The sequence below is a fragment of the Anas acuta genome, chromosome 1, assembly GCF_963932015.1.
Source record: "Anas acuta chromosome 1, bAnaAcu1.1, whole genome shotgun sequence".
Taxonomy (NCBI): domain Eukaryota; kingdom Metazoa; phylum Chordata; class Aves; order Anseriformes; family Anatidae; genus Anas; species Anas acuta.
Window position 1 is genome coordinate 198,979,338 of NC_088979.1, and position 27,888 is coordinate 199,007,225.

The 27,888-nt window shown below is 39.5% G+C and overlaps 1 protein-coding gene across 15 annotated transcripts in view; it reads right to left on the reverse strand.

Annotated features, from left to right (window-relative positions):
- The window catches only part of CELF2 (CUGBP Elav-like family member 2), a 558,673-nt gene that overhangs the window by 44,984 nt on the left and 485,801 nt on the right, over positions 1 to 27,888 (reverse strand). For 14 of the 15 annotated variants that reach the window (XM_068670066.1, XM_068670060.1, XM_068670059.1 and 11 more), the window contains 4 exons: positions 23,091 to 23,225; positions 12,457 to 12,536; positions 7,439 to 7,597; positions 5,971 to 6,034 (listed from right to left, as the gene is read on the reverse strand). In XM_068670066.1, the coding sequence (XP_068526167.1) occupies positions 5,971 to 6,034; positions 7,439 to 7,597; positions 12,457 to 12,536; positions 23,091 to 23,225 (438 nt within the window). Of the gene's footprint in view, positions 1 to 5,970; positions 6,035 to 7,438; positions 7,598 to 12,456; positions 12,537 to 23,090; positions 23,226 to 27,888 lie in introns of those variants that run through there. The other variant, XM_068670068.1, reaches the window with a different exon arrangement.

The window sequence follows — 27,888 nt, forward strand, 5'->3', positions numbered from 1 at the left end:
ATCCTGACTGCAGCTTAAAAAAATTCTCATAAAAAGTAAAATTTGTCATCTCTGGGCCAAAAAGCAAACAGTTGCTAACACTGATATCAGCCATTCTGGGTGCTTAATGGGGGTAAATTCTTCTTGGACTGTGTCTGAAAGTGGGATGTTACCTCATCAATATTCAGAGAATTAAAATGGACAGGAGACTGTTACCTCCAATAAATGCTCCAATAAAATATGCTCTGCCCGTACCTTTAGAAAAGCTGCTTATATCAACAGTGCTTAAGGTATCCTGACCATGTAGTGTGTGATTTAGGAAAGCCCTTAAAATAACTTTTAAGTCCACATTTGATCTGCCTTGATAATCATATTATTTAAGAGTACATTCTTAAATCCGACTGAAAGAACTACTAGTTGATTCACATAGGATTTCAGCCCATTTCCAAGTTATACGATCTCTTAACTCATTCCTGGCAAGCAATGTGCTTTTCTCAATTGAAACTTTCCCACTCCTGGTGGGAGAGATTCATTTGAACTAACTTTGTGAGAATTAAAGTTACTTGCCCAGGCTCTTGCGATAGTCAGGAAGGACAGAATGGATGATTCATTCAACCTTAAAATAGATAAGATTAACCCCAGGCCTTGGAAGGGTGACTTGCCACCTAGGAACGACTTCTCTTCATTGCCACCTAGGAAGACGGTGCCTGATTTCCAAGCTGCTAAAGTTCAGTGAGATGACTTTCACCTGCAGAGGGGCCAAGGGAATAAAAAGCATCTCTTTCTCCTTTCACTGTTTGTGGAAAGCCCAGCCAGAGCTACAGATCTGGAGCCCAGACCTGGCCAAACTCCATGCGATGTACTTTTACCATCTGAATAAGCATGTCTTGTAAGCTGCCGAGCCTTGGTTTTCCTCTCAAGGTGCCTCTCCTTCTCCTGTGAGCAGGAGCTACGTGTGGATTGAGAATAGACTCACTTAAAATTCTGGCTGTCCAAAAAATGTTGAATGGAATTGTTTAATTTATTATCTTAAAAAAAAATGCAGATTGTACGGGTTAAATTAAGTAAGACTTTCAATGGAATTAGTGTTACAAAAGCTCAATGCTTTCAGTCCCTGAGGTCAACATTTTCAAAACTGGTAGTTATCTTTAAGAAACAGCTATTTCCCTTGAGCTGGAAAGAGTTTCTCACTGACCTTTACTTTTAATACGATATCCCTAAAGAGGTCATAGCAGGAGAAGCCCTCCTTCAGTATGGCTCTGCTGGAATGAAGCCACCACCGAGTCAGAGGATATAAAAGATCCTTGGGCCAATGCAGAAGTATAGAGCTTTTGTGCAGATGGCCCTGGCTTCCAACTGGTCCCTCCAGATCCACCGAGCCAATCCAACAATTAGAGGAAAATATTCAGAAAGCAGAACCTCGCAGAGTTTCTCTCACCCATCTGCTCCCACAGACTCTGCAACAGGAGGAAATCTGGCTTGGGTAGCAGAAGAAGGGTGAAATGAATTGAAAAGGGCTCTGAATGGGCCAGAAGTTCAACTCAAAACACAACGAAACTGTGAGAGAGTTTGGAATGGACTGGAACAAAAAAATACGTTGGAAAAATATAAAAAGCCCCAGCTGTAGAGGGTTCAGGGGTCTGAAATCCAAAGCAAGAAAAGCCAAAAGCATGGATTCTTCTCCTGCATGACTTCAGGAAGTAAAATACACTGTCTATCCACTGAAAAGAAAAGAGTTCTTTTGTGTCTTTTATGAGTACTGTACATGTTTACGTGTCTTGACTGGTCACATATATAGACATATTCCTGTACAAGCAAATATTTATTCCTGCCAAAACATTTCACATTAATAGGCAATAGAACATCTTCATAGATTATATACTTTTGGGCATTTGATTTTTTTTTTTTTTACAGCCACCCAGCAGAGTATAAAACCTCCCTAAGCCTCCCTGTTTTTACTGTTGGTATAGTACTTTCCAGGTGCTTCTTAAACAGGCAGGTTGGCTTAAATAACTTCCTTTTTTTTGGATCTGAGTCAAATTTAATGTAAATATTCAAATGACATCGGTCACCTTTGAACTAAGCCTTGCATGCATTTTGTAAATTTGAGGAAGCAATCTTTTTATTTATTTTTTTATTTTTGCTTGAAAGGTTGCTAGTGCTGAGTGTAGCTTGCATTGTCTTTTTAAAATAAGACAAACAAATCACATAATGTAATTCGTCCACATTATTAGCCTTCCCCAAAGACAAAGCATGGGCTAGACACCAAAGCTTGAGAAACATGTGACAGAAAACATTGCCTTTAAATTAGCATTAGCAGATATTGGAGGCAGGGAGGAAAAATTATAAAATATATGCTCAGTGATGGTATGTGCTTGCATGTTCTACAAAGAACAATAAAGCAGCGTTTGGCAAGGTAGGGTTAGCTCCTGTAGTCAAGACAAGGGGATTATTATAATAACAAAGCAGACCTGCAAACTCTGCCAACTTATTTTTACCAGTCTTGACATATTAAATTGTTTTTTTTTTTCAGCTTGACTCCTGAAATAAAATGATTTTATGAAAATCTAATTTTTCAATAAAAATGAGAAAATCTAAGCTGGGGAACTGAGTGTGGAACCCTAAGGCTTGGAAAGCTAAATGGCAAGCTACTACTTTTTGTCTCTCAAATCTAAATATCACAAATTGTAGTTAAGCCAGGTTCATGATTTACTTGGACTTCACACATGATTTATGAAAATAGGGCAAAGGCAACACTGAACATACAGTAGTGCCAGTGGGCTGTTACACCAAAAACAACATTCACTTCTGGAGCTCATGCTTTGTGTGTTTAATGTCTGTGTTAGCCAGTTCTTGAGACTAATCCCCATGTTTCTTTGGATTGGATCCCCATCTTCCAAACAAACTCTAGTTCTCTCCAATTGAAAATGCCTAAACGCTCCTTTCAATAAAAATGAAGAATCCCTGGTTTTGCCACATGAAATTTAACTAGTCTGAGGCATGATATTAACACAAAGGGAATTAAAAACTTCCCACTGAAGACCAGTGTTGCTCTGCTTGCAAAGAAAATTGTTTTGATCTAAGAAATAGTATCACAGAGGACTGCATGGTAAAAAATTTTTTTCACATGTACAGCAGGCTGTGTGCTGTGTCCCTTCTGTTCTGTTCAGGGACACCATGAACTCTAGTAGTACAAATAAATACTTACAGATCTGGAGGTCCCCAATTTTGAACAAGCAGGTGGCTATATGAAACATCCTAATTTAGCAAACTGTGACTTCACTGGGACTTACTCACTCAAGAGGTTCTACAGCCCTGACATGGGCTAGGGCCCTGACATGTAAGTAAGAATGAAATCTCAATGGCTTCTGTGGCTTCTGATCAAACTTAGTGTCTAAGTGGTAAGCATACCCGCTGACTTCGAAGACAGAAGTTTGACCCCTCACAGTGCACATGTTTGAATAAATTCTTGCATGCAGAGTCAACCAAGCATGCAGATGCTGTCATTGCTTATGTTGAGGAATGCCTAACCCTTCCCAGTAAATTCAGCACAAGTGCAAATATTTGACTGTAAACATATTTTTTTTTAGCTCAAAGAATGTGCAAGCTGTAATAATGGATCTTCTTTAGCATCTTACTCAATTTTGTCTAGACTTTAGTCTTCATCTTGACACGTTCTATTAATACGCAAGCCACACACAATATGAAAAATACGTATTGGATTCATTTTTGTAAAATGAATGCATACAGCTTAAGTTAAAAAAACCCTGGGCTTTTATGCTACTTTCTGGACTGTAAGGACAAATATTCAAGGATGGCTTCTTCAGGTAATGCGAGACCTTCCTGCAGACTCAGGATCATTTTCTACTCCTTTCGTAAAATATGACATACAAATCTTTAATACAAGGTGCACAGCATAACAGTACTGCAGATAAAGTCTGGGGTAATTTATGATTTCTGAGGAGAGGGCATGAACTCTTGGTCCTAATGATGAAATAGTGCTTAGTCTTTTGTGCTTTCATGTACAGCTTTAGCTTGGAAAGAAATTTAGTATCACTGATTTGACCTTCAACTCTAAGGTTTAAGAGTGGCATGGTTCGGGGAAAGAACGGAGTAAATTTAGAGCAGTTTTGATAACATGAATATAAGGTAAAAAGATATTTATTTTCCGGGAGAGGCAGTCAGTCAATAAATTATCCCATATATGAGTTCATTAGGAATCTAATACTTTGTCAAGAAGTTATATCTCTTAAGTAAAAGTGATGCACTGCTACGATTTCTTAAGATGATTTATTACTCTCAAGACCATATGCTTTTCTAAGAATAAATCCGAACCTGGATTGAGAGCCCCTCCTCAAATTACTTGACTAAAATTCTTAGTTTCAACACAGTTTGAGACAAAGCTGAATCTACACTAACAGTGAGAAACAGGCAACAGAAAACTTCTAAGGTGCATATAATGCAATATATATCACATTATTTTTCCTCAGTGTCTCAATTCTTTCATTTTGCAGACCTAACCAAATATGGAAACATTAAACACAATCTCTGAGCTCAAAGCCACTTCCAAAACTGCCAAGTATAAAACTGTTACTGTACCGCTCTGTTCTGTTTATCATATTAAGATACATTTTTTTGATGAAAAAATGCTAGATTGCAAGTGTAACATAATAGAACCAGCAAGCACTGCCAGCAGGTCTGAGGAAGAGAGAATAATTCAGAGATATTGTCATCTGTAGGCCAATTTATATTGTCAGACAGCAGGTTCACATTAGTCTCTGATGTCACTGCAATAATGGCATAATATAACGATTGAGCAAAGAATACCTGTGGGGTATAGCTATACTGTGCGGTATATCTATACTTGTTAAAGTATTTCAGGATTCATTCAAAGCCAAACCAGAGAAGCAAAAGATCAGGATTAGAAGATAAGTGAGAAAATGCTGTTCATAAAGACTTCTGAATATTTTAGTCTTTGTTTTGTGATGATGAAGCAAGCACAATGTTGTATGCCATTGATTCCGTGGGTTCCTGATTAAAATAAACTAATGTAGCAATTTGGGGGTTTTGTGTTTCCTTTTTTTTCCCTCCTCTAACAAGAAAAAAGGCTTTTTAACAGTTTCTCGCGGCAGGCATAATGTGCATCTGTGCTCTGATTTACTGCACATGCTGCCTTCTCTAGCATCATGTTAAGTTAGGGTATCAGCATGGTAGGTCACACAGTGGGAGTGACCTTTTGCTAATCACTACACATCAGTTACTACTGGCACACAGCTCATTACTAAGAAACCCTCCAACTAGCTGGCTTTCAAATATGCTTGCACTTTGATTTTTTTTTTCTTTCTTTCTTTTTTTTTTTTTTTCTTTCTTCCTTTCTTTTTCCCTCAGACTAAAGATTATACCTTTACATAAAAGCTTCTGTTGTGCAATTTTGTCAACTAGGGTTCCAAAGTCAAAAAGGCACACAGTTAATTTTCCATGATTATAAAAGGAGCCTGAAAATTCATACTAAAGGTAGGCCTGTAATCTTGGGTTTCATTAAAAAGGTCAGAACATTTTTACTCACCACCTATTATTAAAATGTTTGAGGGCTGCCATTAATTTGATTTTTCCGGACACAGAAATCTCACTGGAAATTAGAATGTAATCCTGCTGTTGCTTTACTGACACTTTTCATAGGGAAGGATACAGCTGCAGGGACTAAGAGCTCTCCTGCAATTTACAATTGGTTACTTTGGACAAATGGCAGGTGACTAATGCAAGACAAACTGTTTGCACAACCTGGGAGCACTGGGTTTAATTTCAGTTTCTGAAAGAGGGGAGAAAGTGTTTCTATTGACGTTGAACCGCGAGCTGTCCCCTGCCAATACATCTGCCACATTTAATACACAACAACCCCCCAACCGACAATGTGATTATTAGAGGTACAGAATTCAATAGCTTAAGAATACAAAACATAGCTGGAGCAAAATGAAATGCTTTTTAACTTACCGGCCATTTGCTGAATGCCGCTGAAGGCACCCAAGTTACTGGAGGAAGTTGCTTGCTGCAGAAGCTGCAAATTAACAACACAAAACAGCAATCTATCTGACATTAATGTAACAAATGAAGATAAAACTAAAATGAGCTATCATTTCACATTTGGAGTATTTATGCTTTCCTTTACATTTATGTAGTCTCTTGCTTCTGTCTATTGTTGGAATGAACATCCCTAGAGTCAACGCTGTAAATCCATATTAATGTCTAATCTCTATTAAGAAACACACAGACACAAGGGAAACTCAATAACATTGCTGCTTTAAAACAATTAATCAATTTATTCTTTTTAACAACCAGGTGTTAAATCTATTTAAACCAACATAGCGTGACTAATTACAACCCTCTGTAGTCTAGTAGTTACTATAACTCATCTCTGTCAATCACGGTCCATTCTCCCCCACCCTCTTGAATTAATTTTTTTCTTTATTATCTATATGAATCAAGCACACTGATACTCATTAGACTGGTATTTGTATACAGCAATTTAGCCTACCTCAGTATTAATTAGCCTAACCTCAATACTAATATATATTTTTAATTGCCAGGTAAATTGCTGTTTATCATTATATCACTGTACCAAAGCATTGTATGCATACAAATTATGTACTTATGCATATACAGTACATATATGGATGCATCTATTCATCTAGCTCATAATCACCAGGAACCCCCCAAATTATCAAAAAGCTTCTCAACCAGTGCATGCAACTCCAGAGCCTCCCAAAACAGGCTCCCTCTCAGCTGTGCTGCAAAGGGAGATTTGACAATCCAGGACCTAAGACACACGGCCGTGCATTTCAGATTTCTCCAACAGGGGCAGCAGCTAGTGCTTGTTTTTCATCTTACATACGGATCAAAGAAAATATCATTTTAAATTTATGAGAGACAAATTGCTTTCCTCTGCCATCTTCGCTTTCTGTAAAAGATAGTATGAATCACGCATGTTTAGCATTGATGGGACCATGCATTAAAGTAAAAGTAATTTCCAGATGAAAATATGTAAAATTAGAGGACTGAACCAGAACATCCGAAGCTGCACCATATAAATACAGACTGTACAGTGTTCAGATGCCTATCTGTCCTTCCCTAAGGAATAACTTAAATTTTATCCCCGCTATAAAAAACAGAATCTAATGTTCAAAAGAACAATGAAACTAATGGAATCAAATTTTATTTTGCAGCGTGAGTAAACTTTAAGTGCTTGCCTTGGACAGCAGTGACACATTGAAATATTTATTCAAATTCTATTCCTTATTATTTATTGTTAGACCATGCAATAAACATACAGAGTTTTTTTAGAAGACATACTACATGTCCTGGAGGATGTAGCATCTTACTGAAGGGAGTTTACTATAGCTAATTTTCATGGTTCTAAAATAAATACAGCATTACATAGCCACCGCCTCTGAAATGAACTTACAGCTAGATACTGTGGTGTGAGTCCTCCAAGACCTGTGAGGTTTCCCCAAGTGGCAGTATTGAGCTGTTGCATCTGCTGTGCCAACTGCTGCTGCAAACGCCGCTGCTCCTTGTCCTTTTGGGTGTCAGCAAACTTCACCACGATTGGCGAAGAGCAGCCCTGTGGTTAGACAGATCAGGAAACGGAGGCGTTAAATCACACCGAGTCAACCCTGCATCGTGAGCTCAGCCATGTCCCCTAGGGCCACCAGCGATGGCACGACCTGGCTGTTTGCCCTCTCTTTATGATTGGCATATATAGGACCGCAAGGACTAAGATTTTCAGCTTTGTAGGAAAAGAGGCCACGGAGAATTATTGATTCCCTAGTTCTTTTTATAAAGCACCTTTCCTCAGGCTCTATTTTCCTTCCAGCTATCAAAACTGCTGCCAGAGACAGCGAGTGTACCAGTCCTCTTTAATTAAGCTTCACAGCTGATGAGATGGACATGATGCTTTGTCTGCAGTCTGTTTTCAAGGCATCGCCAACGGGAGAGGTGTCCAACCTCCCTGCTGCCAGGGACCACACAGCCAACGCTGCCCTGCCACCATGGGCTGACTGTGCGGTCGTGCTCAGTGCAGCTGGCTCGTGTACCCTACGTAAATAGGTCCAGATTTAATGCAGAGCCCATTATCAACGGGTCACTGGTCCTTTTCATATCAAGAACCTCATGTGAGCACAAAGGGCGATGCTGCTTGGACAATTCACCCTCCTGCGGTCTGCTCCCTGGCACGCTTTGTATCAAACACCCTTAAGATGTGAACAAAGGGCAGAATGCAGACCAAAAGCAACTAGTTCTGGTGATAGCAGCCTATTCCTGATTGACACCATTCTTTTATTTTTTTATCTGATTATCCTAGTGCTTCTATAAGCCTCTTGTTACATGATATGGGAGGGCTGCAAGATACCTAAGGAAATAGGGAGGTTTTAAGAAAGAACCGGAGATCTGGTCTGCAGTCTACTCCTCACCCATGTCTGAGGGACTCTTGAGAAGAAGTAGAAGGTTGTGGACTGTCAAGGGAAGCTAAATGGCTAAATGTCCAAACACGGACTCCAGGTTGGGTAGTCCTGGGCAAAGTTGCTATGAGAATGAGACATGTGAATGATGTCTGCGCTACTTTTTTTCCCTGCTATCAAATGTTTTCATATTTTAACCTTTCAAGTCTTTTTATTTTATTCTATTTTTTTTTTTTCTCAAATCAAGGGAGCAAACTGCAATGATTCAGTTCTTCAAATTAACTCAAGCATTTGGTGAGTCACACAACCTGCCAATCCATTCCACACTGTTTTCGAGCTACACAGGAGCCAATGAATAACTTCCCTCCACCACCTTGCTTTGTTATACTAATTTCTTGTCTAACTTCAATCTGAACACAATGGTAGGAGTGAAAGATGACTCAAGTCCAAAAAACACAGCAGCATTTTAGCCAAAGTGTGCAGTGTAGGATGGGGCGCGGGGTTTTACTTAACCTAACTCTGTCTGCTCTCACAACACTGCAAACACCTTGAGAAAAGTTCCCGTCCTCTATTATCTACAAAGAGCAGCTGAGTACCTTTTCTTTGAAGAACCTCACACCAGGACAAATGATAAGAACATTCAAAATCAACAGATGAAATGATGAAATAAACCACAATAATAATATCTCTTTTATGAAGATCTCCCATCAACACTGTTCCTTTAGAATTATCTTAGAAAATCATCACTTGTGATTTATTATTCCACCTCCAACTCCTTCCCTGCGTGTTTCATCGTAAAATTGTCTTTCAATGTTTCAGGGAGGAAGAAAGGAGATACATACCACTCCAGCAATCAAATAAAGATTATGAAGCAGTCATCTTGTTACACAATTACCTCTCTTCAGTGATTTTTATACTAATATTAAAAACAAGGCCCTTAAAAAAAATAATAAAAAAAAGGGAGCTGGGGGTTGAAGGGTGAGAGAGAAAATTTTCTGGTTTAACTAATAAAAAAGCAAGCTGTATTTAATATGAACGTTGGTAGCATTGAGCTAAAAACAACTAGAACTTACTGACTGCTACCTAGATATACAGGAGAATTAAATCTATTTCCAAAGAAATAGAAATTACTTTTAAAGGAAGAAATATTTTACGGCTGTTTCAGTTCTCAGTTCAGCAGCTCAGCAGTCAACACTACAGCTGACATCATATTTATGAATGCTTAAATGTCAGTAAATTGTATAAAAACAATATCTCTGCAATTTATGAATCTATAATTCATTTTTTCACTGTCTGCTCTATATTTCATCACTTCATCATTTTTGAGAGAGCAAACATTTTGAAGACTGAAATTATACGTAGCAAGTGGCTCTATATGAGAAAAGGGTTATTGTTGCATCAAATTTCCTCCATGATAACAAATTAGTGTCTTCCACTGGTGCTGCATTTGAATGCCTTAAACAAACAAACAAACCCACAGAAATGAGATAGAAGAGCACAAACTCAGAGCAGCAATTATGTTTTTAAAATCAGTTGATTTAACCAGGTCACAAAGTCAGATGCAAAAAGTAGTAGAACTATTCATTATTTTAGGAGATGTGTTCGTCTGGACATTAACATCCCCGTTGTTCTTTCTTAGCCCACTTTGAAAATACATCTTGGTCAATGATGCGTGCCAAGAAACAGAAAATAATGAAGTCAGAAAAAAAACACACTGCAGTAATTGAGTTGAGATGTGATTGTGTAATACACATTCTCCCCCCAGCCCACTTTTTTTTTTTTTTTTGCATTAAATGTGAAATAAATGTGTCCAGGGACCACTGTTTCAGGCTGAGAGTCAAGATTTAACACTAGGTAACCTATGTTTTTACCAGGAGAGTATTGGTAAAAGAAAGCAAAATTGTTTTGCTTAAAGAATGACTTCTGCTCTATGCTTTTCCATTTTCTATCTTGAGAGGAAGGTCCCAGTACATACACAACGTGCACCTCCCCTCCTCATTCAGTGGCTTGGCATCTGCACCTCACTTCGTTCTATTTTCTTCTCAACAGCTCGTGTTGCCTTCATATTTTTCTTTGTGTTAGCAAGACAGTAGGTACAGACTCTGTTCAGTCCATCACCCATGGAGGTGGAGGGTGTACTGCTTCTCTCCAAGAAGGGACTCTCAGCCTGAGCTCAACTGGCACAAAAACCCAGAGGTTCAAAGTACAAAATGTTTTGCCTTGCCAATTTGGGGACCTAACTGATGATGATTCTAAAGATGTTGAGATTCAAGAGTAACTATTCTACAGAACTAAAGTCAACTGGAATATCATATCAAAATGCAGCCTCACTTGGAGTACGACATTTAACAGAAGAATGGGAGAATTTGTCTGGGATGTATTATCTCTTTAATATTAACATCTTCTGAGGCAGAGCTGTGTAAAATTCATTTTGCTAGACAGAAAAATACATTAAAACACATAGAAAAATAGAGGTAAAACACAATATTACCAAAAAAACATTTTCTTTTTACCTGGAATCAAACCCAGCAAAATATATAGATCTGAATTAATGGAGCAGTGCATGGCAGACAAATTACTACGAGTATTATTTCAAAAACTCAAAGTGGCAGTTTTCTCACAATATAATGTCAGACTGCATATATTGTATAGCATCAGCTTTCTAGTAAAGATAATTTCAATTATTCTCATCTCATTGGCAGATTCTCATCTAAAACTGTTTACTTAGAGTCTAAAAATGCATTGCACTGAAAAGAAAACACATTGATTATAAAATAAGCTCAACCAAATTCAAACGTGATGTTTGGAAAGACAATAGCTTTGCAATGCCAGTATCATTACTTGTAGAATACAGGAAACAGTTAGTGACATTTTCATGCACTGCCTTCTTTTTCTTTTTTTGTTTCTTCTCTTCTCTCCACCCTCCCACCCCTGCTCTCCCCCCTTGGCTCGTTACACAAAGCAGCTCAACGACATGACGCAATAATGATTGTTTAGCACCCAGCATGCTGTGGGAGACTAGAGCATTGCAAAGAAAAGTCACTGAGAAAAATCGAAAGGTCCTGGTGGAAAAAATAAATAAAAAGAAACAAGTGCACATAACATCAATGCCACCTCTGAGAAAAATCATCACTACACGAAGATACAGTATACATAATACAGTATAACATGCACTCTCCAATGATAAGCTAGAAGATCCAGAGTAAGTAAAGACTTAATACTTGTGCGGTTTTTTGTGCAAAATTCTGAAAGACCATGACAAAAATCACAGACTGACAAAAGTTTGAGATTGCCAGACAAGCTGTGGCATTCGATCACCACTCCAATGACCGGATCATTAGCCTGCAGATATATTCACATTAAGTGAACAGGTTTAAAGTTTCGTGTTGCTCATCATTATAAAATACGAGGCCGTAGAGGCAGTGTGGGAGGAGATAGAGCCCCTTGCTTGTAAGGGGCCAGCCACGATGGTGCTCTGCAGGAAGCTTCAGTATGCTCTGTCATCATTAGCATTTTTATTGGCTATATGAAGGAGAAATTATATTAACTTAAAAAGAGATTCTATTTGCAGAAAAACACATGCACTAGTAACTCAGCGTGGCCACATTAAATCTCCTGAGCTTTTTCTCAGAGCAGCGCAAACCAGAACACTTAAAAATCTATTTAAAGGAAACTAAGAATTTTTTGGGGGAGGAGATGAGGGGGTGTTAATATTAAAGGTAATTTACTCATTAGATATACTCTGAGTATTAGTGAGGAGTGGTATTCATGGCATTTTTATTTTCTGCTGAATGCCACTGAAAACAGGATAAAGAGCCGTGGTTGGATACCACACGGCAACCTTATTGTGCATTTCCAGGTCATTAAGGAAAATAAGCTTGACAAGGAGAGGCAGAGTGAGTTGGTAAAAGGTTTAAATCTGTGATTGTCATGTGTCTGATCTGGTCCAGGAGAGCATGGCTTTACCATTCGCAATCATTTGCACAAAGAAAACAAAGAAAGGGCAAATGATACAGTACTGTACCTCCATGGTCTGAGACTGGTGCATGGCTTTGATTGCATTCTGTGCCATTGCCCTTGTAGAAAATGTGACAAACGCACAGCCTGTGGGAACAAGGGGACAGGGAGCAGGAAAGACAAAAAACAACAAGACAAAAGGGTTGGACGCTTGTTAAACCAACACAGTCTACGAGAACGGCCACAAGACGACACTGTTCTCAGTAGTACATAAAAATAAACAACTTCTCTAGTTTATTTATCGACAGTGCTGACTTGCTAATCTGACCATAGATGAAAGAAAAAAAAATTAGGTGGGGATGGGTGAGGAGAAAGGGTTTTTTTCTTTATTTTTTTTTTCTTTGTTCTTTTTTTTTGTTTTGTTTTGTTTTCGTTTTGTTCTTTAGCCACAGGGTTTGAAATAAGTAAGGCTTTTATGCAGAGTTTGGATTGCATAGTTTAGTCTCTTCAGGCCATGCATTAATAGTTGCTTGCTATGTCTTTTGTGCAGGTAAATTTTGGATAGTGAATAAAGGACTGGCATCACCGGCAGCTGAACTGAGAATTTAAAGGAGTCCATAATGTCACTTACAGATTTCTGTGATGTGCCCAGAACAACCATACGAATAGGGATGAGAAAAACTCCACTGTGCACCCTGCAACTAAGTGTGGAAAGACTCAGACAAAATTCAGTAATGTAGGTGGAATCTCAACATTTAAGAAAATAACATATTTAAAATAAAAATCTCTCTCTTTTTTTTTTGTTTCTCAGAGTCCTAGGTACATGTATAATTCTTTGATCTATGAAAGCTACCACCAACTCGAACAATTCTGAAGCTATGTGCATGAATAACTAAAAAATCACTTTTCTCGCTTTATAGCCTTTTAAATCATAATGAAAAGCCAGTAGGCGAATGTCTGGGCTATTTTTCCACCCTTTTACTGTTGTCAGTCATACCTATACTAGGCATGGTACAGGTCAACTCTCTTAGTGCATGACTCACTGCCCTTTTGACTAATAAAAACACTGCCTTCTGAGATTTACATTTTATTCTTCATGCACCCTTGGGCATCTTAAAGAAAAAGACTGTGAAATTAATGCAGATTCAGGCTGATTTTGTAATAATACCATGGCACACTAAAAGCTTAGCTAAAGCAACACAGACTTATTTCACTTGTGATCTCTAATGACTTTAAAAGTGCATTGATTTTCAGCTCCCTTAGCCTTGCACAGTTTGAACTTAGGTTTCAGAGAATAATTTAGTGTTCCACTCAATTTCCTCAAAACATTATTATTATTACTACTTAAAAGATTTCCAAATGAAGCAAATCTAAGCACTGAGAGGCTAAAGCATATTGTCATTTTAGAGCTAATGCATGAAAGCTACATTCTGGCATCAAAAATATAATATTGTTGCCCCTGTGGCCAATGGGCAAAATAAACCATTTTGCAATCCAACAAGCAACAGATTGTTCGGTTTATGCAAATCAATTAGAGGCATAAAATACCTTTTCTTTTTGCTCCATGTGCACCTGGTGAGATTATCAAGTCAAGACTGTATTCACATTTTAATCAAACAACAGTAAGAGAAAGCAATGCCTGATCATTACCCAAAAGCACTACATCTAGTCATGAAAATAAAGTCAATGCATTTTTGCATCATGCGGTAGTTTTTCCTCTTTAATGTAAAGGCCCTTGGTACAAGAAAACCTAAACTGGCTTATGAACCTCTGGCTGATGGGTCAGCATTATAAAATCAGAATTCAGGATCCTTTTATGCAAACTTCACGGCAGTGTCATGACTTGTTACGTATTTCTCAGGTAACATAAGAACTGATGATGTCTTACTGCTGTTTAGGCACACTACATGTTGCTATACTACTGCTATTCAGCATCAACGTCCTGTCAAAGAAAATGATGTAACAAACAGCTTTCTGTACAGCATTCTAGACCAAATGTGCAGTAGAAGGGTAAATAAACTACAGTACCTCTGCTAGCTTCCATGTTGCTGCTGTGCACTAAAATTAAAGAGGCCCAAATTTACCATCAAAGTAATCTCTCTTAAAAAAACAAAACAAAACAAAACAACAAAAAACACATTTCTGTTATTATCATTAACAGAAGAAATAACACCAAGGATTTTCATTTCTTGTCTTGATAATTCATAGGGGGATGAGCACAAATAGAGATATACTGGAGGGCAGGCGAGAAACCCCAGAGAGCCTTGAATAATATTGTTCATAATGGTCAAGAAACTGCTTCATTCACTTCTTTCGCTCTCATTATCCAGGAGTGTGTACCATAGTGACAATTACTGAATGGAGGTTTAGAATGCATAAGAAGCATGTAAAATGTCAACAAAAATCAATAAGACACAGTTTATGCATTTATCACAATTTCTACCCAGCAGTACTGCTGTAAGTAACTTACTGAGAGATGTTGCAATTAGCAGGTCTCAAAAGAAATGTGAATCAGCAGAGAAATAAAGCTGTACTCCTCTCAAGATAAAGCAGACTCACTCTTCCCTCCCTTAAGCTTTTTCTCTTTCTAACCACAAAGCTCAGCTGTTGGGGACTTTGCTATGGCAAAACCTCCCTCCTCATTGCCCAGCCCAAATTCATTTGCCTCGATCCTGTTTTCCTTTGTTGTGGAGTGAAAAGACTTTCGTAGCAGATTTCTGCAAAGTGCTGTATAGCAAGCTACCTATTTAAAAGAAACTTGTTCTCTGGGCAAGGGGAATGCTTGATGAATGAGGTTATGCGGCTTGAATATGAGAGTTTGGAAACAGCATTCCATGGAGAAGACAGGACTGCATTTTAATTGAGGTTTGCCAGCCAGAGGCTACAAGGTTAGGTCCCCTTGTTATCTCTGGTCAGCAAGCCATTTCCCACCGATGGACTGCCCATTTGCACAGCAAATACCCAATTTGCCTAAATAATCATGGTAAAAATTCACTAGACAACTTCATTTCTAAATTATCTGATAACCTAGACTTTCGGTTGTTACCATCAAGCACCCCAATTAGATGCTAGATAATTAAACCACCTTTCCAGGCTAAAAGCTACATGCATTCACATTTAAAAGCAATTTTTTCAGCTATCAAACCTGGACACTCATGCTCAGTATTTGTATATGTTATTTATGCACATGTATTTTATTATGTGTGAAACATGGGATCCTATATATTTTATTATGTGTAAAACTTGGGATCCTTTCTTTTTATGCGATCAGACCATCACACTGGAGAGAAGCTAAACCTAGATAACAGGATTCAGTCCACTTCGTCGCCAGACTTGCACATATAAGTTGGGTATTGAGAAAAGTTGTTTTTCTGAGATGTTTGTATTCTCTGCCTCAGGTGATGGCAGCACCTTTAATTTTCTATATGGGGAACATATACACTTTAGGAGGATGTTTTCCTTGGGCATGTAGAATTTCATCAAAAGTCGGTATCTGAGCATACTGGATTTCACTTGTTAAAGCTAGATGAGTTCTGGCAGCCCTGAACCACCCTGTACTCATCCTGTTTTCTGACGCGCTGGGAGAAAGCTCCCTTTTCAGTATACTCCACTCTATATCTCATGGATATAGGTGGTCTTTTGGGAACATGCCAGTAGCTTTAGGATTGTAAATCACAATTATAACAGGACAAGACTAATCAGATTTCATGCCTCATGGTGCAAGGAAACATGAAAGATTTCCACGGCCTCTCACCTCATCATATGAAACTCTGCATTAATTGTAGTGCCATGGGCCAAGCTCTTCTGCACCAACAGCTACAAGCAAACTGTTTCTGTTTTACCATACCGAGTCCTGATACTTCAATTACTGCCCCGTTACTGGAGCTCAGATTGGGAGCAAAAACCCAGAGAAGGCATAATTCTATAGCTAATGCATTGAAATTACTTCCTTTTATTTATAAAAAAAAATAAAAACAAAAATCTTTTATAAATATGACTATCCTAAAAGTCACCTTGCAATTTATCACCTCTGGTTTCAAAATGTCAGGGATTACTAACAGAAGCAAAAGGGGATGGAGAAAGGAAGGCTGAGAGTTTTGGTTGTTTCTCTAAAGCTGCCTTCTCACCCCCTACAGGAAATAGGCTGACTAGGGAAAGGTTTCACCAAATAATTTCCTGCTACAGGTAGAATTGAAGGAGGGCACCCAGCCCCATCACAGAGATTTTGGAACGTGTTATTGCATCTACCACTTCAGCTAATGTAACTACCAAACTCACAGGTTGGTCTTCTTTTCCCTCCAGAACTGAAAGAGAATTTTGAAGAGGCTGCAAAGTTAGAAAAGCTTCCTCCTTGAACCATGCCACCCCATAACTAGGGCTCGCTGCTCGAATTATCTGAAATATTTAAAGATGCTCAGCACTGCCCCATTTCAGTTCCTGCTTCACTCAGTTCTTCTCATCTCAGGCTTTCATAGACTGTTTTGAAATGTTCAGTTGGCAGTTCATGCACAGAGTAACATAACATCAATACCAGCAAGCTGCCAGTGAAGTAGAACATTTTTAACCATAGAAGCCTCAAGGTAAGGGGTCTGATTTCATATCTACACAAGAAACCTCCCAGATAAAACCACCATTGTCTACCAGAGGTTTAAAACCCCCGGACCCTCACTGAAGACAAAGGGAGATGCAAAACCCCTAGACATTTTGGAATCAGGCTTAGAGTTAAAAATGGGAGTTTAAAAAACATGCCTTTAAAGTTCTGGAGATGGAAGAAGTGCAGATGTAATCAATTAAAAAACAAAAACAAAAACACAACAACCATACAGCGACCCTTCCGACACAGAAGGCGGCTCAGGAGATTTTCCAAGGCATCCAAGCAATCTCAGTACTAGGCATGGAGGCTGCGCAGCTGGTGGTGTAATGGTTGTGCTACAGCTTCCCAGTTCAACGTAATTGAGATTTTTCTTCACTTTTTGTGAAGAAACAATAGTGAAAAGCTGCCAAAATACTCCTGCAAGAAGCATTTGGGATCCTCTGAGATGAAAGTCTCTATTTAAGGAAAAGATAAGGCTCAAGTAAAAAGCTATGGAAATTAAGTGTGATAAAAATAAGTCCTAGCTGTGCTAAAATATTTCTAGCTGAGATTGCAAAGTAGACTTTCCTTTTTATACACTGTGATACCATAGCATAGTCTGCAGGGAAGACCAGCCTGGGAGACAGCTTTCTAGTAAAAAAAGATTGCACAAAAATATGTCTTAGTGGGTCACACACATTTCAGCTCAAAATGAAGACATCCAGTAGTTTACTGTACAGACATTGGGTCATTAACTAGTGCTGATACACAATGGCAGGTCTGGGAACAAGGGCAACAACTAATCTCAAAGTAAAGTCTGATGAAGAAGTCACAGTAAAGCTCTTTAGTTTATGCATGTCAGGCACATAAAGCCAACAGGCACATCGTGAACATGCCTTATCCCTTTGGCTTTACTGACTTTTCTTGACTGTTGACCAGATGACAAATTCTAGATAAATTCATGGTTTCCTTGCAGAGTTTCTAATTGGGTAGTCCGTTAACCACCCTGCAAAGTACAGACTTCAGTAACTGGAATTTATGCAACCAAACGGGTTCCAAAGACTACATTCTCTAACAGTGCCTCAATGACCCTCCTGCTGGCATAAGAACTCGTGTATATTATTTCATTTCAGGCCTCCCTCTGAGCAGGGATTGCTGACAAGGTGCAGAAATGGAAACTGAGATATAGAGTTGCTGGGCTGGCCAGAGGCCAGCTGAGACACTGGTCACTTGATGTGTTCGCTCCTTCACACCTCAGGAAACGTTTCACCAGGGGAAGAAGAAAATTAAATGTGCCACAATGACTGGAAAAATTAAAAAGTTACCATGTTACAGCAAAAGAAATAAGGCATGAAGGTGCTTCTGAATAGCAAGAAAAAACACTGAACTTCCCCTGTGCTTGTTCTTCATCACTTATTGATGCAGAGGTCAAAAGGTGGCCCCTAATCCAGGCTGCTCCCATGGTGGCACTTCACCTTACTTGAGCTCAGAAGGGAGCAGTAAATACCCATAAGGAAAAAAGAAACGGGTATAAAGGCATAAAACATCCTCACCTACTCTACACTGCAGCTAATTATGATGCAAATGCTAATTGTGTATTATTCATTCATCAAGAAACCCCCCAAATCTGAAAGTTATGAATGGATTTTCATGAAATTAAATTGCCTGACCGTGGTATAACTCTCCATGCCACTTCTAACCTGCTTTTAAAGCAAATAAAAAAATATTCCTGTAATCAATGTGTTCAGAAATGTGCACTTGTCCCATGTGTCTGGTGATATTTTGTTTAAAAAAAAAAAAAGCACACAATTAGGAGCCTGGAAGGTGTAGGAATATATATTTGGAGCTTTTCCACAATTTTCGTGGTACATCCAATTGTCTGTATGTGTTATTAGCAGGTTTTCTTCAGAGCACGCTATTAACCAAGTTGAGTTGTTTCTGGTATCTATTATATAAATCTGCACTTAGCAATACAGCCAAATAATTTGTTGTGTGGTGTTCCTGTGATAAGGATAAGAGGACTTTTTTTTATCATCGTTATGGATGGTAATAATTCCTAGAGTGATACAGAGATATTGATCCACTGGTCTAAAAAAAAAGCATCTTATAAAGCTAGAGGAGCATTGCTATCCTTGTTTTAAGGAAGAGGATAATAGATGATGAAAAAATAAACTCACCTACAGCCATAGAGCACGTTAGTAGCCCAGAAATAAATCAAATTTGGTTATTTCTGGCTATTTTTGCATAGTCCAGCTATCACTGTATGGCTGTCTGCATTGGCATCTGTGGTCATGTAGACATGTGCTGGAAGTCAGGAGGTCTGAAAGTTTCCTTAAGCCGTTCACAATAAGTGATTTAAAATCTTAATCATCTGAGGCAGTTCACTTCTGCTTTTTCATGATAATGAAGCTTAGCACATGATATCACAATCATGAATTTTTGTAAAGCATACTTAGCTCTTCAGAAAAAGTGCTGGATTAAACAACCCTGCAGGCTGAATCCTTCTCTTTGAATAATGAATATAGTACAGGCAGCTGCAAGCTTCTTTAGATAGTCCCATGAACCCTGCTAAAGCGAAGGCCATCCTCCATGTCTGTTCAGTCCCTGGCTTCTTTATCTCTACAGCCAACAGGGTATTTTTATTTTTTTAATACTCTTCGCAGCTAGGAATTACTCTCTGCCAGCCAACTAATTTCACAGGGACTATCCCAGAGCCTTTGGAAGGCAGCGTGTTTTGGTTGCTGCCTATTTCTTGTAGCTGGTAGAATAAAACAAGTTATAAACTTGAGTTAAGGAGAAAATCTCACTTTCTTTAAAGTACACCGCTCCACCACTGGAGCTTTGTATCATCATTTTAGTCTCGTATTACAGATGAGTTTCAAACAGCTGACAATAGGAATTTGGAGTGGAAATGCTGATGGTACATTATCAGTAGTGACAGAAAGGGGTGCGACTTTAATACAAAGTTCTGTCAGCTCCTGGCTACAAACTACAATAGGAACAACCAGTTCAACCTCTCTCTTTATCTTAACACTTATACTGCACCCATCACAAGTGTTACATTTTCCCTTGCTGCTGCAGAAAGGGATTTCGTCTTGCTGCTGGAAGCATGTGGTACCCTACAACCTTACAGTAAAACCCTATGGCTTACTGTTACCGTGCTAGCACTATGGTTGCTGTTGTAGTGTAGATGTGACAGAAAAGTCAGCTGAAAGCTTTTTACTCTTCATTATGAGAAAAAGAACAACAACAACAAAAAAAAGTAGCAGCACAAACTAAAATTATTCTACTGAGCAGTGTAACCTGGAGCTATTCCTTGCAACTATCTGCTGGTAATAAAGATTATTTGCCTGAATCCTTCAACGAAGCTCGAAAGTTGGCATAAATACCAATGAATATATTTTTCAAGCTCTTTTCTTCCATGATACCATGATGCACACTCGTTATGCAATTGGAAAGAGATGCCAAACAGAGTTTATTGGACCATATTTCCATCTCACTGCTGTGAGCACTGTGAGTTCCCGAAGGCTCTGGCATCATGAGGACAGTGTTTTCTTAAGACAGTGACTATTTTTCATTCGCCCCTCTGTGTCTGGGAGGGAAGCACATCTGAACTGGTGCTGGGAAAACAAATATTGTTTGTGGCAAAGGGAACTATCATCTTGAGAAACGGTAACATGAATTAAAACTCATTAAGTATCAGAACTCGTTACTAAGATTTAACTCTGTAAATTCTCCTTCTTGCTTTAGCGAAGCAGCTTTTCACACTGGGCTCCCTTGGTTTCAAATCTCCCTTAGCACTTTTCATTTCAGCTCTGCAAAACCAACCATTTTTCCAACGCTTTGCCTTCTCTCATGGCGTGGTGATTTTGTGAAGCTGATAAACATCTGCCTGAAAACCTGGTTGGCACAGCTGAACTCATTTTCAAGTGTGAACATGGGTGTGTAGAAAGCAATTCAAGTTTAACAAGCCATGATGCATGAGGGCATGACAGAATATCAGTCATGATGGTGACCGAAATAAACCCGAGTAGCAGGGAGGATACAGCTCTGCTAAGACTGCTGGTGTGTGACCTACCTGGACTAAGATCTTCACCCTCTAACAGGAGAGAGCAGCACATTAACTCCATGGGTCTGCTGGCTGGCAGACGACACTGCTCTCCCTGATACATTAGTGACATGGCTTCAAAATCTCAGTTGCTGATTGTAATATTGCTATTTATGGAGGAATAAAACTACCCCACCACCCTTACTTAATCTATCTGAATTTATAATTAGCTTTTCTATGCTTATAGTATACCCAATGACTATTGAATAAAAGTAATAATGTAGTGGGGTTTCCACAGATCCCAGGGGAGGTCCGTTTCTTTGCCGGATGATGCTGGAGTCAATAAATTCTTTGGGGGCTCAAAATATCTGATGCCCAGATCTTGTTATTATTTCAGCAGCTAGTTAGCTCTTTTCCCACTTGTGTCTTCCATCACCCCTTCTCTGTGCTGCTTACAAAGCGAAATCACTAAAAATCAGAAATATTTGTTTTCCCTCAGTGTGGGGTCTAGCAGATAATAACAGTGCTCGACTCATCAGTTGACAGTCATTACTGAGCTGCAGGAACCAACCTCAGACCTTTCCCCTGGTCTTCCCCAAGGCAAAAGCCATGATCCTGATGCTCTACTTGCCTGAAGGGACTGTTGTATGCCAGCCCCCAAAGTTTTGGAATTGCAATCTAAGCATTCATAAATGTAAGAGCATAATCTTCGTTGGGCTTCCTATTTATTGTCAGAATAACTTCTTAACAAGCCCTTGTTATTCAGAAGTCGTGGAGTATATGTTTCAAGCAGTGCTGTGAAATATATAGCAATACATGCAACTTCCCCTGCTGAAATGCATAGTCTTTTTAAACGAGCTGGGCTGCACACAAAACAAAAACGTCTGCTTCTCAACCCCAGGCACAAATTGTTGCACAAAACACTGAGGATCCTACAGCCTACAGGAAACAAATAGATCCGGAAGTAATAAAAAAAAATAGATAGAGCTATATCTATATGTAAGATGGATACAATTATTTTTTCTGTGCCTTTTGAAAATGTAATAAAATGCATAAACTGTGCTTTCTGTTTTTTGTTTTTTTTTTTTTTGTTTTTTGTTTTTTTTAAATTTATTTCTATTGAAATAGAAGTGATGTTCTTCACAGCTCCACACTTAAAATTACTTTGCTCCCCATGCCATTACATGACAGCAGCTAGTACCCCAAAAGCTTTCCCCACTGAAAGATGGGGCTGTCACGATGCCCTGTGCTACTCAGTGCCACGCAACGCTGAGTTTGTGGGAAGGTTCATAGTCTGAGAATAATTTCAGGTCCATGTACCATGGAGTTAATATGCAGTCTGTGTCATCAATATACACTTATTTTTCTTTTCAATATGTTTTCAGAGAGCCTTTCCTGAAAAGGCACTTCTGCATTCAGAAAGGGTCACCAGCTATTGAAGTCTGTGCTGCACTTCATTTCCAAAGTTCAGGACAGCCGCTTGACCGCTCCTGGTGGTGCCGCTTAACACCTCTTCCCTGGTTTTTGGTTTGTGATAGAGGCACAAGCTCAAGAAGCTTTTTACAAAGTTTGGTCCAGGTAAAGCTTTCAGGTTCGAGCTAACCTCTTTGTTTCTGAGTTAGAGCAGACCTATATTTTGCATATGGTTATAAAAAACACAGGAATTCAGGAGATAGTGGGCCAGTTCCCATGACCCTGTACTTCTTCAAACAGTCATTTACAGTCCTTTTTTTTTTTTTTTTTGGCCTTGTGGTACAAAACAGAAATGGGGTCAGGGAAGGATCTTTGATTTTGTGAGAGCAGAAAACTGAGGGTGTTTTCTCAGGGTGCAAAGGAACCTTTCCAGCTGACAAACAGTGCGATAACACAAGTTAATATGTTGGCACCAAGACCTTTCTGACACTGGAAATAAAAGGTGATAATTTCAGTCACTGTGAAAAGTTCATGCGGATACCTTCATCACGTGGGACGTATTACGGCGTAACCTCTAGCTGCAGACAGCGGCTATTCCTACCCTGACTGTGACATATAGCTCCCAATTAGTGCTTAAGGAAAGAGACTTTACAGACTGCACACTCACCTCTGCTCAGCCCATCAGGTCCCCGAAGGATTCGGCATTCTTCTATCTGGCCGAACGGAGAAAACATCACCCTGATATCATTCTCATTACACTTCTTCGAAACCATTCCTATGAACAATTTTCTGTCTTCCACAGCTAGAAGATAAAAATAATGAATGAGCAAAGGCCATTTCATCTTTTTCCTGTGATCAATGCTTCATTACCACATCAAACCAAGCTCCAGTCATGTGAGTCTGGCTCTGTAACTGAAGACAAGTCCTAAGGCAAACACTTTATACTTACAACCTCCCTTCCCCCCCCCTCCCACCCCCACCCCAAATCTCTCAGTTTTCTTTATCTCTCTGCCTTTTTTTAGTGGTTGTTGCTGTTTATATAACATATTAATTGGCTGCCTTAGTCATTCTACATATGTCTCCCCCATCACAGCTTCTAAAAGAAAAGCATCCTCTGTTAGACAGAGTAAAGATATCTTTGCATAGATTTTAATTCAGATAAATTCCCTCACCTCCCTTATGTATGAAAGAAATCATGACAGGGGTGAGGGTGAAGAGGGGATTGTGCACGTAATGATATGAGCTAATGAAAAATATTCCTGAGAAATGTTTTGAGAGAGAGGCTCCTATCTTAGCTTTCAATTTCAACCAACTTAATGCATGGCACTCGAAAGGCAGACATGTAACCCACTGCTCTGGAAAAAGAAGACATTAAATTTTCCTGCTTTTTTTTGGAGTGATCCAGTCCTCTCCCCTCCAAGGGGGCACAAGGCATATTCTAGGGCAGCACTTTAACAAGGGGGCTGCATAATGCTTTCCAAGAGCCAAACCCTTTGATTTTCAATGATGCTGAGTTTGCAAAAAAAAACACCCAACAACTCACAACCAAAACATGAAAAAGATAATTTACCTGACTTATTGATAGAATATTTTCTGCCTGTATTGTCATCAAATTCAGCAAAAGCTACACTGCAGCAACAGGACTCAGGCAGTCCTGTTAATCCAACTCAAATTTACAGGTCTCAAACTGCGGACTCGTGTCAAAAATGAAACAGGTTCAAACTTAATGCTCTCTGGAAAGACTTAAAAACGTTAACACACCATCCCATCTATATTAAACCCCAAATCTAAGCACTTATTATACAGTATATACACCAGTGCTTTCTTCTTCTCTTGAAATGGCATGTAAATCCAATTCACTGTTAATGAGCAGACTGCCAGAGTTTGCAGGGATGCAAAGAGAGAAGGAAAGCTTTACTCCAGAGAGGCTGCAGTGCACTTGCTTATTTCTATTATTGTGCAAATTATTTTTGTAACGAAGTATTTCCATTTCTGGGCCTACAAAAAAAAATATTCTATTGCTCTCCAACCCTCTCTCTTTGTATTAGTACAAGTTTGTCAAATGGGAAAAAATGCAGCTGAGGAATAAGAAACTGCATCTATTTTCATAAGATTTTATTTATGTTATACTTCAACACTTTAAGTGCATTTCATAATTTCACCAATAAAAAGAAGAGGTTCATGTTTATTGATCACAAGAGAGGTATGTGAAGTATTTTTTTCCTTAGAATTGTAGAGTTTAAGAAGTATTTGTAGCTTTTATACAGGCAAGCACCGAGACCAGGCATTTTTCAGAATCCAAACCAGAGACCAGCCCCTACAATCTCAGCTTCTTGCTCAAGAAGCTGGCAAGAAAATTGGTGTGAATTTAACACCCAGGAGAAGTTTTTCTCGGCAGATTCCTCAAGTCTCAACATTTTCATTCACACTTTATATTGGGGTTCTACTGGCAGGTTAACCCTTCAGGAAAGGTTAACAAACAATGAATGCATGGGATGAGCCAGGTATACAGAGACCAGCAGCTGAACAGTGGGATTGCAGATGAGACTCATAAATTGGGATTTATATTCAAATAAATGCATTTCAATGAAGCTTTATAGCTGATTCACGATACACAATTGTTTTTGGTGCTGCAAATAATTATTTTAAGGATGGTGAAACTGAATTGGCTTGCTCAGCCATGAGGAGAGTCTGGGTACTCACCTTTGCTGGTGAGAGGATACCTGTAAATTGGCTGCTTAAAAATCCTCTGTTGCCTTAACTAATCTCTTCAAGGAAGGTTTATAGCCTGCCTTCTCCCTCAACAGCAGCCAAACACTAAGGCCAGGGCACAGGAAAGGGTATGAGCAAGTGACTCCACTGGGCTGCCAGGCATTTGTAAACATTTCTCATGCTGCAAACTGAGGTCAGGCTGGGGGAAGCCCAGGTGCCACCTCTTAACTTCTGCCTATGTGTCAGCTAGTACCCAGGCAGTTAAAAAGTGAGTTGATTTTAGGCTACCCAAAGAGTGACCAGATCCAGCTCTTTCTTAAAAATAGCTGCTGGCCTTGTCAGAGAAGTGCCTACCATGCAGTTCCAGAGTAAGGAGCTGAAGGTCTTGCTTAGGTGTAAGGACAACGACTCAAACCAAAGCAATTCATTCAGAGAATCAAAAAAAAAGGAGAGATCTTTCAGTAGTGCAGGGATCCTCACCCTGCCCCACAAAGCAAACAGAAGCCGTCAGGGTGCAGGGAGCCCCCACCGCTTCTCTACCCCTCCAAAGCAAATGGGAAGGCTTTGTTTTAATTTTCCAAAGAGTAACAGATGACAAACTCCCCACCGGCCTCCTTCAGTTTCGCTAGTAAACCTATAAATATGCAATTGAACTAAGATGATTTGCAGGTTTTCAGCTTGAGGGTGATTTTATAGTAAATTAAACATCCAGCTCCCGTGTACTGTACATCTTAAAAATGCAGATTTCACAAAGAATGCTCAGAGTACAGAAAACATATTGATATGATGACGTGCCCTGCATTCAGTGCTATTAGTCAGTGCTGATCAGCGTTGAAGCTTAAGAAAATTGCTATTCTGTTTTGGCCAGGGGCCCAGTATAAAAAACATTTAAAGGGACAATTGTCAGGCTCAGAATGATATGTTTTCACTCCATCTGATGGAACATCTGATATTATTAGGCTGAAATAGTTTTAAACTATGTATTCTCACGCAGCGAAAGGAATGCTTTTTTACTTGCTTAAGGCTTGCTGACAGGATTTGTTTCTGCATTTTTGGTCAGCCACTTTCTTTCTACAAGGAATACTTCCCTGCCTTGCAGATGTGATGTGAGAATCGAATAGAAATGGACTGCAAGAAGTATGGCTCAAGTGTATTTAGAGGTTAGCAAACTCCCTGTTCGACCAGCCAGGCCTTCTGCCTCATCTGTGCATGTTGAGTTGTTCCCACAGACTAAAAAGAAGAGCTCAACATTAAGTCCATGGAACCCAACAAAGCATGGAGATTGGAAAGGTGGTACCCACTGCTGGCTTCAGGAAGAACAGCAGTTTCTGAAGCTATATCCCCCAACTATACTCATTTAAAAGTGAAGTTACTGGTCCTAGTCCCAGCTAAAATGTTATCTATTGGCTGTTACCAATGCCAAGAGGTCAGCTCCTCCAAAAAAAATCACCTCTCCTGGCAAGACAGGACAGCTTGTTTCATGGGAGCCTCCCCCTTGCTCTTGATAATAATAGATGGGGCTGTACACTTCCAGCTAGCTCCCAACCCTAACATGTAGATGTCCTCAGCTCCAGCCTCAGGGATGAAAGGAATAAGTGAGCTCTGAGGGAGTGGAGAAAGCCTGGAAGCTGTGAGTGCTTTGGGCAATAAGATCAGGGGAAGGAGAAAGCTGGGGGAAGGACAGCAGGGCACAGGGGACAGTATTTGTGTGCACATATTTCAAAAACGTTTCACTGCTGCTTGGTAATTCTCTCTCCCACAGTAGGGTTAGGTTTCAATAATTCAGAATCCTGAAACTAAATGCAAAATTTTTGGCAAGCCTTTGGTATCACTGCTTTCTGACTCTGCTCATAGGCCTGTTTGTAACTTCTGGCTGTTTTGCACCACTCTGGTGACCCTGAAGGAGATACCACTGGCTGCAAATAACAAGCATGATGAGATGGCTGAGTGCTCCGCACTGATGGAGCAGAAGCAGGCAGAAGGTCACACTGAACAAGGCCTGAATTTCTAGCTATGTGAAGGAAGGTGTGAAACTGCACAGCATCCTGAGCAAATAATTGTGGGATTCACCTCTAATCCACCCAAACATGTAATGAATGCAGGTCAGCTCTGCTGCCCAGGCAGTTAGTGTGACACATCCAGTGCTGAACCTACTGGATTTGAGGTGGGATTCTTCTGCCTGAATGCAGAAGCTTTGTGTGACGAGCATCAGACATCTGTTTTATAGTAAAATGAGTTTTCTTAACTCCATCAAGACTAGCTCTGATGACTAGCAAGGGTGCCTCAGTATCATGCTCGAAGACAGCTATGTCAGCCATCAGAAGCTGGCAGAGGTGAAGTCTTCTGCTGGTGGGGGCTTCTTTCAAACCAGGGCCACCTGCCTTCTGACAGCACTACACAAAACTTGCAGAATAACATCCTGAAGGCTCCAAATATTTCACCTTTACTCATTTTGCTTCATTAATGAGCATTTTGCATGAGCATACTCCCATTTCTTGGTTTGAAATCTGTATTAGATCAGTAGTGCTAACCCAGGAGAATAAAGGAGCAGGGATTATTTCCTGCATGCTAGAAAAGAAGTAAACCTTGTAACAATAATGGAAAATCTGCCCTAAGACTCAACAAACTTTCATTTTCTCTAACCCTAAATCCCCAAAATTATGTCCTGAAAAATCAGTTATTTCCCTATTTTTATATATTTTGAGGGCTCCAGCCAGTTAAAGAGTGTACTTTCCATTCAGAAGTTGCCTTCT